This window comes from Seriola lalandi, unplaced genomic scaffold, assembly GCF_002814215.2.
Source record: "Seriola lalandi dorsalis isolate HSWRI2012SDOR001 ecotype SW California unplaced genomic scaffold, Sedor1 jcf7180002054606, whole genome shotgun sequence".
NCBI classification, from domain to species: domain Eukaryota; kingdom Metazoa; phylum Chordata; class Actinopteri; order Carangiformes; family Carangidae; genus Seriola; species Seriola lalandi.
Window position 1 is genome coordinate 408,949 of NW_019525159.1, and position 15,335 is coordinate 424,283.

The window sequence follows — 15,335 nt, forward strand, 5'->3', positions numbered from 1 at the left end:
CTGCTTGATATCTGGATTTATGAACCTTTCTGCTTTGTTTTTTTGATTTGTGACAAGCCTTCTTTGTGTAAAAGAACTGTGTAAATAACTCATCATGTCACCTCAACCTCCTGAGTCTCATTCTCCATCCATCCCACACATCTCTCCTTCATACTGTCACTTGTCACTTCAGTTGTCTTTGCCCCAAGAGGAAACAAACTGTGACATGTCCCGATCTGTGACTTACAAGGTCACCTCTCTGTCCCTCACAAAGACCTTGGCTGACAACTTAGTAACACTGTTTATTCCTCCTTCCCTCCTTTCATCATTCTCTCTCTCTCCTCCTCCCATCTCTTCCACCTCTCTGTTACCCCCTGCTGATCAGTCTATCAGGAGGCAATTATTTTAAAACACCATTAAAAGTGAAACCAGTGTAGTGGGAAACCAATTAACCTTTACATCCTCCCTCTCCCCCAGGCCCAGGACCTGAATGTGATTGAAGAGGTCATCCGCATGATGCTGGAAATCATCAACTCTTGCCTGTGCAACTCTCTACACCACAACCCCAACTTGGTGTATGCGCTGCTCTACAAGAGGGAGCTCTTTGAGCAGTTCAGGATGCACCCATCCTTCCAGGACATCATGCAGAACCTGGACACGGTCAGTCCTCTTCTTTCTGTGGTAGTTACGCAAATAGCAGAAGTAATATGAGGGAAGCTTTGGCCTGGGAGAGCTTTACCTCGTGGTGCTGGCTGATTTGTGGTAATTACTCCATAGATCAAGGTTATACAGGTTTTCCCTGAATGTCCTCTTCATCTGCAGGGAAAGTTTCAAAAAGCCAGAAACCCCTGGAACACATGCGAACTGCATCATTAACATAGTGTGCCGTTGGACTGTATGGCATGCTGAGCTCTGTGAGCTTAAGTACTATTGATGAATTAATCAACCCCCTTGTGTCAAGAGGCTCTGTGTCAAATATTCATTGAGAGTGTTTGGTGTACGGGGGAGGAAGGGACAGAGCGAGAGAAAGCTGTCCTTCATCGCTGTATTAGTCATGTAGAGGGGGAAAGCGAGCTTTGGTGTGTACGTGTGAGGGATGGGGGTTGCTGCATACACTGCCAGGGGTTTTGCTGTTATCCATAAGTATGAGGGAAGCATGCTAGCTAGAATCTCTCAGTTAAGTCAGTCTCCCTAAGGCTATTCTCCGAAGCCTTACCCGTGCTTGCAAATCCATGTGTGTGAGCATGAGATTCAAGATGAGGGGCTGCTTTTTTGCTCCTCTAAATTAACCCCATATGGGAGGCCTTCAGAGTTAATGAAGAGATTAGTATTAGATAGATGTAGACACACGCACACAGTGTGCTTGTGGGCTATGGTGTGTTTGAATTCTCTTAAGCAACCACGGAGCATGAGCAGAGAAAACATTGCCTGTAGATGCATTTTTCACTGTTGGTTTGACAAAGAAGAGCATTAAAAAGAATCAGTAATACCTAGAGTTTTTTAATGATCAAATATCAAACAATTCTCCAGGGAAGAACCTAGCACAGCAGTGGAAATGAAAAATACAGTTTCCTTGATCTCTTGTTTGGCTTAAACCCAGAAGGCCTCAAATAATTTGAGCTCCACTGAAGTGCTTATTTTAAGTGGGAAGAAACACGCTCAAACCCTATGGTGAATTTGTAATCTGAAATACTGCATGTCTTTACTGAGTATGTAGCCTACAGGCATACTGTATTAGCCAAGCCTGTGTTCGTAGCATTTTGAGTTTGTACAGCATGTTTCCACTCTCTAAAAGCAGAGTTCATAAAGTTGTATCCATTTCGTCAACTTTTATCCGCTTAGTTACGAATATTCTCAATCAGTATTGTGATATAATTGCCATTTAAATTACAATATACATAACTCTGTATTCTTGCATACTATAGTTACATTTCTTGAGCAGCGGGCTACTGCTAGGAAACATGACAACCATTGGATGCATCTTGTTGGCTCTTGATGCAAGTAATTAAAATGCCGACTCCAACTCAAACCGATCAAAACAAGCTAGCTGCATAGATTTAACAGCAATTTATGTGACTCTTGATGTTGTTAACAGGGTTTAACATCAACAGCACTGTTGTTATTTTGAGATTGAAACCCTCTATATGTAGCATGATGCCACTTTGTTCTAACTCAGATTTTCATATTGCACCCAGTGTCATCATATAGGGTGTGGCTGCTGCAATATCAGTGTGACAGCTCCAAACAGTAGGATTAGACGAGTCAAAGAGCTTCATGACAGAACTGGGAGTGGAGTGTTAAACCTCAGTGAGATCAAGATGACATGAGATCCTGTGTATTTAGAAACAGGAACAGGATTTATTGGTGAAAGATTTAGCTTAGAGACCAAACAATACTGAATTTTTGAGAACAATACTGATATTGATACTTCAGAGCAGTAACAATACAACAATATGATAACAATATATTGCTGATATTCTTTTCTTTCTTTTTTTTAAACCTAAACACGACTACTTCTTTGATACACCAATAAAACCGAATTTTAAATGAAATTCATCTAAATACTACACATAAAAACTATATTAAATTTGAATCGTGAGAAATTTAAGTCAAATAAGCATTTGAGTCCTACCAAAACACGTTGACTGCAGTTTACTGTTCTTCAATTTCTTTTTTACATATGCCAACACGCACTCATACAGATATATCTTTAAACTTTATAACCCAGTGTTAGTTGGTTTTATCAGTTGTTCAAAAAACAAAGAGTATGACGAGTTGTGGTTTTAATTTGCATCTATGTCCGGGGCTGTTTCGTCACCGGCAGGAGTGACTTGCTTCAGGTATTAATTGACATTAATTCGGGAAGTTTAGAGATGCTGATAGGTGTATTATCTACAGACGGACTAGGACTAGTTGTTTCCCCCAGTTTCTTTATGCTAAGCTAACCAGCTTCCGGCTGTAGCTTCATATTTAGTGCACGTGAATTTCCCAAAATGAATTATCATCATCTCCATCAGACCAAAAGTATTTTTGGTAAAGTTGGGTTCTGTGTTATGATTGGCTGTTTCCTCTTGTGTGACCATTAGGTGATTGGCTTCTTCAGTCAGCGGCTGGAGCAGGCTGGAAGTGACCTGTCAGTTGAGAGGGTTCAGGAGGTCATCATGAAAGGAGCCCAGGCCCTGCCCAATGACAGACTGAAGGTAAATCTTACACACACACACACACACACATCAGGAGGACAATTGGGATCGCAGTGCACGGAGATGAGGAATAATGAAAAATAGCTGGCTGAGGAAAAAAGAAGTGGGACATATTGGACATCAAGATTCATGTGTAGAATTGAACAATGTGTTGTTAAGGGCTGCGAGCTATGGTGGATTGGTGCTGGGGAGGTGAAGAAAAACGAATTAGTTTGTCTGGACAGGTGAGAGAGCGGGAGAGGTATGGCTCAGGGATATGGACTGAGGCGAGGGAAAGATGGAAAGAGCCATTGGGACGTGAGACAAAAGGCCAAACCCCAATTCTCATTAGCATTAATGCCCATCTTCATTCCATCTTTGCTAGCTTGCTACATGCGAACATGTAATGACATTTCAAGGAGATGGGATGGGGGGCTATGGGGCACTTTGTCATGGGCACATAAGATTGGGAGGAGGGTGGTGGGGGGAAATAAATCTGCCACCGCGCCTCGTTACCCAACACTCCCAACACTCCTGGCGGGTTCGCTAACCCCCGCCCCTCCCAGTGCTCCTCCATTAATCAGTGAGGAAATATGTAACCGGCGGTCTCCCCACTCCACTCCACACCCGCACAGAAGCTCTTAATTGCATGTTTTATCATGTGTTTCATGTTCTATACTTGGCGGCTGGCTGCAAGGCATTTGTCTCGCTAGCCAGTGTGGAAGAGGGATGGTGCGTGGCCACGAGTCCATGTGCTCTGTCTGTCTCGCTCTCAGTCAGCACCTCGAAGCGCTAATGTAGCGATCGACCGTAGAGCTGTAGAATTACACATGGAGCCATGTGGATAACCCTGCCATGTCCTTCAGCGAGGTTGCTGTACCTGTAGCACACACTCGCGCACTAGGCTGTGGCTGGAATATGTGCATATGTGTTTGTCATCCTCTCCGTGTGTGTGTGTGCGCGCTCGTTTGCAGATGACCATTTTAATTTGTGTGTGAGCGTTGGTGTGTTCAGATGTGTAACTGTGTGTGCAGCCATGTGTGCCAGTCTTTGTTTCTGTGCAGAAGTGTTGTTGAGTCTCGCATTGACTCTCCAACATCTGAGTGCTTTCCAGCTCCACAGGGTGCCGTGAAGCGAAGAGAATATCTGGGCAATGTCTCCTCTGGGAGAAGTCCCCGCCGCTTGATGGTACCATCGCTCAAACAAACAGCTGTCCCTCTACCTCTCGCTTCTCTTCATCTTATGAGCTCATTCTGCTATTCAGCCTCCAACGCGAAAATCCGTAGGTTGGATTAATGTTGTGTGGACTCATTGATAAGTTGTTAATTACTCAGTAAAAGCTCTTAGAAGGAGTATTGGTGTCTCGGTCAGTTGTGCATGCACAGTGTGGGCTGAAAAGAAAGAGACATAAGGATGTTTTGATCCTCTAAAAAAAAACACAAGTCGAGTCCAAGCATGTAATTCAACTTCATTTTTCATTCATTGGTGAAGTCACTGTATCCTGTGGTAATATTCACATTTAATAGTAGTACAATGTATGTCAATGGATGCCATTTTCCTACCAACTACCTGAAAGTGGACACAATTCATTTTCTCATGTAAAACTGCATTTTTATATTGATCCGCCTTAGTGTGGACACGCACCTTAGTGTCTGGAAATCTGTTTGATGAGCGGAGGTGACAGTTGTAAAGTAAATAATTTTGTTTATATTTTACTGACAAAACACAACTATGCCGTTTTAGGGGAGGGAGAATTGTAGACACAAGACTACAGAAAGCCTGTTTACTTAAAGGACCTAAAAGCAGTTACACAAAGACGTAGACATGTAAATTAGGTTCCAACTGACAGAAAGGGTTAAAAGAAGGTGGTAAATACCCCAGGGACGATCCTCAGTGCCTCGCCACTCAACCGTCTCTCTCTCATTCTTTGTGTATGTGTGTGTGTGTGTTGTTTCAGGGTGTGTGAGGCTAAGAGGCTCTCATGGGCAGTGCCTGTGGAATGTGTTGTTTAGCCTGACCAGCTGAAATCTGCCTTATTGAGCAGCGATAGCCTACAGACTCTCTGGCTCCTCAGGACAGGACGGAGGGGGGTGATTGGGTGGGGGTGGGGCTTACCAGCTGTTACTCAGTACCTGGGCCTTGATCTTAAGTCTGATGGCTGGTCAGTACTACTTTCCCACACGTCTCTCACTCTGAAGCCTCTCTCAGACAAATGGAGTAACTTATGAAAATCCTGTTTGAGATTGTGCCGTGTAACACAACCTGTCTTACCGAATGATCTTTAGTCCTGGATTCAATAAACATCTGACAACAACTCAAATTTGGGGTGAACAAGGCTTGTGCAATAAAACCAGAGTGTGAAAATAAATTATTTTAAGATTATTGTAACCATGTAGTAGAAATTAGTGATACCTTTTAGCTAGTTAACCTTAAATTTTGCTCCTATCAATCTTCAATACCTAAATATTATTTCACCATGTTGCTTTAACATTTAATAAATTGACCAAATAAATCAGTGAATATATTGCAACTATTTTCATTCAAAACATGATACATTGTTTTTTCTATATAATGTCTACAACCACTAGTAGCTCTATGAGGCTACACTGTATGCACATGCTGCTGAGGCTGATGGGAATGTCATTAGTTTTGCAGGTATGTCTGTCATAATCCCCAGTACTGGACTAATTACAATTTTGACCTGATCATGGAGATGATGAAAAGTTATTTTACCAAAGGTGTTATAATTCACCTTGAGGGGAACGTGCATGTGAGCACCAAATTTCATAGCAATCTATCCAAAAGTTGTTGAGATATGTCACTCAAAACCACAAGTGTGAACTTCATGGTGGCACCAGAGGAAAAGTCAAGAGATCAGCAAAGTCATTCAGATTTTTCATGTGGGAGCTACGTATGAATGTCTGTACAAAGTTTTGTGCCAATCCATCATAAGATGTTGATGTATTTTATTAGATAAAGTAAAAAATTTTAGCTCATGGTGACAATAGAGGAAAGGTCAGTGGATAGCCAAAGTCATTAGGATTGAGCCTCTGGGGGTCATTAACGTCTGCATGAAATTTGAAAGCAATCCATCCAATAGTTGCACTAATAAAGAGTATGGATAGGAAGTGAAGACGGTGAACTTCAACCAAACTATCTGAAAATATTGGGCCTGATGGATACTTACACAGGATATTTTGTGTCCACATCACTGTGAACATGGCCTGAAATCACCAGTGGTTATTATTGAAGTGAATGACTAATTGCAAGCCATTTCTTTTACAGTGATACACAATGAAATTCCAGTATTTGAACATTTACTACAAGTTTTTATCAAAGAGTAATTTGTTGCACTTATGACTCCTATAACCTTCCACTGCTTGTGTACCTGCATCTAAGTGTGTGTGTGTGTGTGTGTGTGTGTGTGTGTGTGTGTGTGTGTGTGTGTGTGTGTGTGTGTGTGTGTGTATTTGTGTGTGTGTATTGAGTTCATATTTGCTCCCTAGCCGCATTCTTCTCTGTCTGGCTGAGCTTTGACAGCACAGCAGCGTGCAGAGGAGGGAAGGGAACACAGAGTCCTGAGTGAAGATATGAGACCAGCCAGTCAGTCTGTGTTCAGGGGCGAGGGCCTGACCCGCCAAGACCCATAACTAACTGATATGAGCCTGGGCCAATTGGGCCCAGACAGCTGCCAGACTGAGAACAAAACAGAGGAGGGGAGGAGGCAACAGAGTGCCAGAGGAAAGAGAGGAAGCCGCAGTATGGACAGAATAAGGGACAGGGATAATATTAGGGTGTTAGATGCTCCGATTTTTCCAAGAAAGCACTGGAGCCTGAAGGGGACACTTTTGCTGTGAGCCGTACTACATGTAGTGATATCCAAGACTTCCCAAAGCACCAGATCCCCTGGCGACCCTTGTTCAATATAAAAGTAAGAGGAAAAATGGTGGCCATTTTGATTCAGGGATCATTTTTCTTTTTTCTCATTATGTGTTCAATATCTAGTGAAAGTGGTCGAAGGTGCACAGGGGACTTTATATTCCTGCTGTTTAGGTTCATAATTTCTCCTCCAGTAGGCACTTGAGGTCTTGAGAAACACTCATTTGGATAAAAGATGTTTGTTTTAGCAGCTCTAGCTGCATCATTTTCACTTACTTTTCAGTCTCTTGGCAAGTTGTGAGATTATATAGTGCCTGCTTTACTGATATAAAACCACACTAACAACCTTTATCATTAAAGGGGTAGTTACATTTTTTGGGGAATACTCTTGTTCGCTGTCTTGCAGAGAATTAAATGAGAAGATCAATACCACTCTCATATCTGTACATACATTCCTGAATTTCCGCTAGGGGATAAATAAAGTATCTATCCATCTATCTTATATATTAGGTATGAAGCTTGAGGTGATGGTTAGCTTAGCTTATTTTAGCTTAGCTTGAGGGCAGGAAATGTCTGCACGTCTGTACAAAAAAGAAGTGTAAAACTGAATCTAGGAGCCAAGAAATCGACCATCACAAAAACCATCATAAAAAAACCACAAATTGTCATTTTTATACTTTGGTTTTGTACAGATGAAACAAACAAGATGATAATGTGTTAATTAGTAGCTTTATAGGTGCTGGTTGGTACATTTTTTTTTAACCTTTGGACAGAGCCAGTCCAGCTGTCGTACATATGTAGTTTCTTTATCTCCCATCAATAGCCTTTCCATGACACAATAAACCAGAGGCCTAAGAAAGGAACATACTTGATCTTAGTGGAAAATGTTGAATTATGTAAAGGGTTGAAAGGAATTCTATGCAGTCATTTTTGATGTTAGGCCAATCATACCTTCATTTACAAAGGCACAAAGCATTCAAATATATGCAGCAGTGGCTGAGAAGAGACCATTTGCGTGCTTTAAGAGCTCTGATTTGTCTCACCGGTTCCTGTAAACTGTGAGTGCGTTCAGAGGTCGCGATGAAGTGCTCCTCATATTCACAATCCAGTCATGGTTTGAAAGAGCTGCAATATTGTTCTTTTAATGTCCTGCCTCTTAGGAAACTTGTTATGTGCAACACTTCCACAGTGGCTTTTGTCGCCTATAAATGTGTTCTTATGAAAACGATAACTTCAAAACATTACATGACACATACTGCTTACACCACCAACTTCCTGATGATTAGTTTTTGGAGCACTGTTACATTAATGAGGGGGGAATTTGACTTTGCCTTAAGATGGAGATGTGTTGCAAAGTATGTTGACATTGCAGTATTTGCTGATTAATGCTTTAATTATCTTAATTACCTAATTAGCATAACTGGTTATGTTTCATATATCATGGTGATTATGGCAGGACATTAATCAGCTCAACTGCCTTCTGTTTTGTTTTGTTTTGTTTAGTTTTGTGCTAGAAAATCAATTTCCATCTTAAAATGAAAGACTAAAAACTATGCTAAGAAGTGAAAGTGAGTCAGGCTTGAGTAACTGTCACCATCAGTGTCATATGAACATTTGATGAGTTGGTAAGCTTGTCCACGAGACAGTCACCTACACACAAATACCAGCCAGATAATAGAGTTCCTGTATTGTGTCTAGCTGTCACAATGGCAGTGGTGTGTGTGGTCTAGCCTCAGTAGCCTGGCATATGGCCTGTGACCCCGTAGCCCCTCTGTCTGTGTCATTATGATACCGATAGTGTGGCTGTGAATAGAGCCAGCCAGGAGTCAATAGACAGGACTCGGACCATCACATAAAGGCCCTCAGCGTCTGTCTTTCACCGCAGACTGATTACTGGCTGCCTGTGTGCATATACATGCATGTGTAGACAGGAGGATATAATGAGGTACCGTTGTATTATTGATGCTCTTCTTCTGCTACCTACCTGCTGTTAGGTGGTCTGGCAGAAGCCTGGTTTAGGCTGGTTGGTGGGCTCGTGTATGCTTCAGGCAAATTGGGAAAAAGACTTGGGGATTGTGTCAAAATGAGTGATTAATCAACTAGTTGATCACCAGGAAATGAACAATTATGATAATCATGTTTTAGTTGCTCTTCAAGAATCTCTGATTATGGTTTCTCAAAATGTGAGGATCCAGCTTTTCTCTTTTGCATCATTGTAAATTGAAAATTCTTGGGTTTAGAGTTGTTGGTAGAACAAAACCAGACAAGTCTGACGAGACTGTCTGAAATTACACAACATTTTCCACTATGTTCTGACATTTTATATACAAAATAATTTAATCAAGAAAATCATCTTTAGATCGAATCATCATGAAAATAATCATTCGTTTCAAACATTGCACTTGCAATGCAGACATTAATTCATTGCTAAATTTTCAAGTTAAAATTAAATGTGCTGAAACAAATGTCAATAAAATTTACTTGTAGCTGTTTTCCTCTCTGTATATGTAACAGGATTATTTTTGAGCTCTTAAAATTAATTCATTTTATGTGCAGGATTTTGTTTAGGTTTTTGCTAATCCTGGATTTTACTTTTTTTTCCCAAATTCCTCTTTTGGTTTATTTATTTCCGTTTACTTTACAGTGATAATGAGGGCCAGGCATAAAAACATAGCAAAAGTGATGTGCTTTAAAACTAAATTTTGTTAGTGTGGATGTAGCGTCAGCACTTATAAACAGTAAGGTCAGAATGGCTGACAGACTGCTCTGTAAAACAACACTCCTACATTAGCCAGCCCATTAAAAGGTCAGTGTTTGGACCACAGAGTGATACCTGTCCTGCAGGCAGCTGTAACCAAATTTACCTCACAGACAGATGGAATTACATCTGCCGGCAAAATACTGTACCTGATGAAAAGTGATTACTGAGAGGCCTAAGCAAGTTAACCTACCTGTGTAGCCGCACCTCCATCCATCTAAGACAGACGTCATTTCACTGGTCATGGCACTTTACAAGTATCAAATGTGGTTGGAGGCAATTTCTCAGTGGTGTTGGTGTCACATGCCGTTATAGGACCAATAATACTTTGGGGGAAAAACTTTGCTCTCTCATTAACTTCAGGGGCCTTTTTCCACAGCACCATGAAGCGTCATCAGGCATTATACTGTGTTGCCAAATCAAATATGTGCAAGTATGTGAATGGGCTAACTTTACCGTTTACTTGGCGATCGTTGCAGCAGATGATAAAATGATTTGTTAAACCTCATTGTATTACAAACTGCTGTGAAGTGTTAAGTCATCTGACAAGCCCTCAAACTATGGATGGACAACATCTGAAGCAACTCATACTCACTTACCCAGCTGTTTTTTAATCACTGCTATTTGCCTTTCATTTAGACATTTGTGGCTAAAATGCATCGTCAATCAACATCGCTTTCAAGTGCACCCCACTAGATATCAGGGTGCGTTTTGACTGCTATCTACAACACTGAAATGCAACACAGAAAAGGGCACGGTTCATTAATAATATGTTGTTCTTACTATGACTCATCAAAATGTCTGCTGTGAAAAAGGTCAGTGTGTTCACATAGCAAATATCAGCATGTAGGTTTAACATTGTGACGGCATCATTTTTGAATTTGAACATTCGTCTTTTCCTAACAACTTTCTCTGTTTTTCTTTTTGTGTGAACAGAAGTTTCCGGAGCTCAAATTTAAGTACGTGGAGGAAGACCAGCCGGAGGATTTCTTCATCCCCTACGTCTGGTCCCTGGTGTTTAACTCTGGAGTCGGCCTCAACTGGAGCCCACATGGCATCGAGCTGTTCAGCATGGACTCTGGCTGAAACACCTTCTGCAGCTGACTGTGTGTGTCTCCATCTCCGTTCAGTAAAGGAAAAAAAAAAAAAAAGAAGACTGACAGCATGTGTGTGAGTGTATGAGTGTGTGTTTGGGTGGGTGTGTGTGCATTACCCTTTATAAGTATGTGCACGCTGCTTTGAAAGTGCCTCGACCTTGTACAGAAAGGTGTTTCTTTCTTTCTTTTTCTGCAGCACCACCTCTTTTTTCCCCTCATATCCTAATAATTCCTCTGCTTCTACACTGTGAAGCTTCATCTGCACTGGTTAACAGTTCACACGGTAGCGCCCACTCATGTACAGTCAGTCCTGTAGTGAATACCTATTTAACATTTGAGCAGCTTCACCCGGTTCCATAGCACATGCCGAGTCACATCTCTTCTGTAAAACCTTCTGTTGTTGTGAGGAGCTCAGGACACTGGCGGTGGGTAATCCCACATTTTTTTTCTTACTTACAAAGAAAAGGTCAATTAAAACATATGCACCTAAGTTACACTGCTCTGGTGAACATTCATCTACTGCTGCACTGAATGCTAAGAAGTAGTACAGACTTAATATTCAAGACAGGCAATGTGTCTTCGAAGACACAGCACTCATTTTATTAAATATCCTCTAAAATACAGAATTTTAAGTATGATTATCGCATAAATTAGTGTTTTATTTTAACCATGCACAGTTCTCCGAATACAGTGGGTTTGTATAAAAGATTTGTGTTTGTGAAATTAAGTTCAAAACTGGTCGGAGAAAGAGAACTGATGTCCAGCAGAAGGTCTTATGTAGTGTTGCAACATGCAGGATTTTCAGATTTGAGCCCACCACTGTGGCCACCTCCAATACCCTCACACTGAATTGCAGTTTAATTAATGCCTAATTTCAGTCCCTGGATAATATTAGCAATCCACGTCACTCTGATTCATGTGATTTCATTGTTGCTCCAAGCCCATTTATCTGACTTTACCCTGTCTTTGTCGTTTTCATTTTTTTTCCTGACGGTAACCTAAGGCAAGTGCTCAAACTGGGGCAAGTCATTAAACCCTTCTGTCCTATTGTGCATAATTACAGTTGTCACTTTATTTGCATGTTTAACTAGAGACTTTGTATGAAATTATTTATTTTCATGTATATTGTTTTTTTTATATATTCAGCCCCTCAAAATATAAACTGTAGTAGTACTGAAATGACTACTACTCTGAAAGCGAAACGGTGGTACTATACTTTGATTCTTCCCAGGTGGGAAACTGGCTTTATATTATTACATATTATATGACAACAGCTGTCATTTTGTGGCGAATATTACTTTGAACATAGGAGTTTAAATAAAAATAATAATTCAAAGCAACCAAAGTGTCACATGGTTATTAAGCAAAGTGAAACACCAACATTCAGGCAAAATGTAGACTTAAAAGTGGAGTATATTGGATTTGTCATCTTTTTAGGTTTATACGAATTGTTGCATTAACTCGTGGATTATGTCAGGCAGGCAACACAGGAGCTGTCAGTGAATGGAAATATTACAGCACTGACAGCTCAGGTTAGTGCAAAAGAAAAAGAAACAGCCATGAAAAACAGCTATCCTAGCTTGTTCCAAAGAAATCTGCCCACCAACAACTCTAAAGCTCTGAATTACACTTTACATCTCACTTGATTAATCCGCACAAAAACTCAAGTTTAAAAACAACAATTTGTGGTTTTACAGAGTGTTCACAGAACACGGCCAAGAAATCGCCCAACTACATAACGCACTATAAAATGACACAGTTTTTGCACTTGCTTCTTTATTCTTTTTTTTTTTTGTACAGATTAAATGTGTTCTGTGGAGTTTTCTCGTAAACAAACAAAAGTGATGTTTACATAATTACTCACCAAAACGCATCATGTGCATTCTTCAGGTCTAACAAATTTGTCAAGTGCATTTCCTGCCTCATAAAACATTTGCAAAGCTTATGTTTTCTAACCTGTTAAAATCCTGTATTGTTTACATCCATGTCTTCTAGCTTTAAGACTTTTTCTTCACAGCCTTTGTTGATGCATGATATAATGTGTATTCATTACTGGGCTTTAGAGGTGCTGGTAAGTGTATTTTGCCTTTTGGATAGACCCGGGCTACCTGTTTCCCCGTGTTACCGCTGTTTATGCTAAGCTAAGCTACCCGGCTACTAGCTTTAGCTTAATATCGAGTGGTATGAATCTTCTCGTCTCACTCTTCAAGAAATCAAGAAGTCAAAGAAGCATATTTCCCAAAGTGTCAAACTATTCCTTTAAAGCAAAGCAATATCTTTTATGGGCTCACACTGCATAAGTTTGATTTGAAAAGTTTTTAGAGGTCTGAAGAAGTGGAACTCCTCACTGTTAAATTATAATATATGTTTTTTCTTCTATCGTACCTCATTAATCATCTCAAGACCAGTCAGATTTATCTTGCAAACCCAAGACTTTATTTTACTTTTTTAGGTTAAGTTAAAAAAATTAAATGGGTTTCTATTGGCAGAGAGAGATCTGTCAACTTTATTGAGACACCATAACTACAACAGTTTTTACATACAATAGCTGAGAATTTTTTCTTTTTAGACATCATCAGTGCTTTCAACAATGTGTGTGTACCTCTGTACAGCAAACACCACAAAAGAAAAATCGGCCCAACTGTCCAAACTGTTGATATCTGCATCACAGAATATTAATAAACTTTAGCACTGAAAGTATCTCATGTCTTATTGTTGCCTGTTGTGGTCATAGCTGCAGAGGCAGCAGTAACAGAGGCATGAAACCACTTAGGAGGGAGGGGGGGGGTTTAACAGCACAATGGCACCCACTGTGTCGCTGGAGCTCCCACTTCCCGGGAGAATTTCATGCCTTTCGTCTCTATTGTATTGATTTTCATGCCTGAAATTCTCTTATTCTCAAGGACAATATAATGGATGCAATTTGATGTAAAGAATGGCCCATTTTCAACATGAGGTCGTTGGTAGGTTACAGTGAGTCTTCACGCTCGAGGAGACTGAGGCGCTCTGTCTCTCTGCACCGACTCTCACCTGCTTGCAGCTCTATTATAGCAGTGCCAGATGGTTGAGCGGAGGTTTTCACAAAGTGACATGGCCCTCCTTGTTCCTTCATGGTGCGGGATCACCTTACCATGGGCTCCCGTTTCAGGTGACAGCAGGAAGATGGATGAAGCAGGGGATTCTGGGATGGGTAGTTTATTTATTTTATTTAGAGGCTGGTACGTTTTCCTCAAGGTCTAGGTGAGATTGCATTGCAGCATGACTCCAGACGCAGAGGTCACACCCAGATCAGTGTCTATTGAGTGTTGTAGAAAGTAGGGCGCTGGAGACCAGTTTGCTGAAGTGGCTCTGTACTAAGTACTGGTTGCCCCTAGTGACACCAAACTCATTAATATGACAGATCACTACAGTAACGATGGAAGGTCATTAGGCTCAGTGGTTTTAGGATGAGGTCACAGCAAGGGGGAAGCTAGCTCACAGCATGAAAACAGAACTGAGAGTAAGATATAAATATAAAAATAAACTGTCAGACAAAACAGATAACGCTCAGTCTCACTGTCATTCCTTCCTACAAATCTCCAGTGGAATGAAAACAGTCTTTCAATGAGCTGATCCATCAATGGAAAAACAGAACCAAATTTTCACACTGACGGATATAAAAGAAGAGACAGACAGACTTATCATGATCTTGATGTCTGCAAGAAAGTCTGTGTTCAGCAGTCACAGGTCACTGGAAGTGAACAATCTCTGGCCAAATCACCTTAGGAAATATTTTTGCCTTGCTCAAATTCTTTCTAGGTCATCAGTTGTTGACCTTTTTACATTGACGCATCACAAGATCGAAGCTGTGCAAGACGAGAAATAAAGAAACAGAGAAAATGTAAGCTCTAGGGATGGCAAGGTTTGTCTGTTGGTCCACCACTTTGGTCCAGACTGAAATGTCTCAACAACTATTGGATAGATTGAATTTTGCCGTTTATGGTCCCCATAAGATGAATCCTGATAATTTTGGTGATCCCCCTTTTCCTCTTATGCGATCAGCAGGATACAGTTCTTGGCTTTAAGTGAAAATTGGATGGATTGCCATGAAACCTTGGTCCCCCGTTGGAGACAGTTCTTGGAGAATAAAAGAATAAAGTTTGATGCTGAACTCGCAACGTTTCCTCTAGACTGGTAAGTAAACAGCTGTTAATGCTAACGCTGGCTATATAGCAATAGGAAAACTTAGAAATAGCTCCTTTAAACAGTAATGGGGCTGTTTAATATGTTTTTTGTTCAAAGTTAACATTTTTGTCCAAATTTGAACTAAGAAGAAAGCTCCTAGCTTGTTAAAGTGTATCCTCTGGAGAGCATGAATGTGCTTATTACATTTCAAAGCCCAGTGCATTGTGATGCTTTTTGTCTCACCGTTAGGTTTGAGATATCTTTTTCTGGACCAAAGTG

At 40.7% G+C, this 15,335-nt stretch overlaps 1 protein-coding gene across 2 annotated transcripts in view; it reads left to right on the forward strand.

Annotated features, from left to right (window-relative positions):
* dym (dymeclin) overlaps nucleotides 1–13,592 on the forward strand; it is a 53,541-nt gene extending 39,949 nt beyond the window's left edge. For both annotated transcript variants that reach the window (XM_023419580.2, XM_023419581.2), the window contains exons 15-17: nucleotides 457–639; nucleotides 3,066–3,179; nucleotides 10,732–13,592. In XM_023419580.2, coding sequence (XP_023275348.1) covers nucleotides 457–639; nucleotides 3,066–3,179; nucleotides 10,732–10,881 — 447 coding nt within the window. In that variant the 3' untranslated portion in view covers nucleotides 10,882–13,592. The remainder of the gene's footprint in view (nucleotides 1–456; nucleotides 640–3,065; nucleotides 3,180–10,731) is intronic.
* The last annotated feature ends 1,743 nt before the right edge of the window (nucleotides 13,593–15,335 follow it).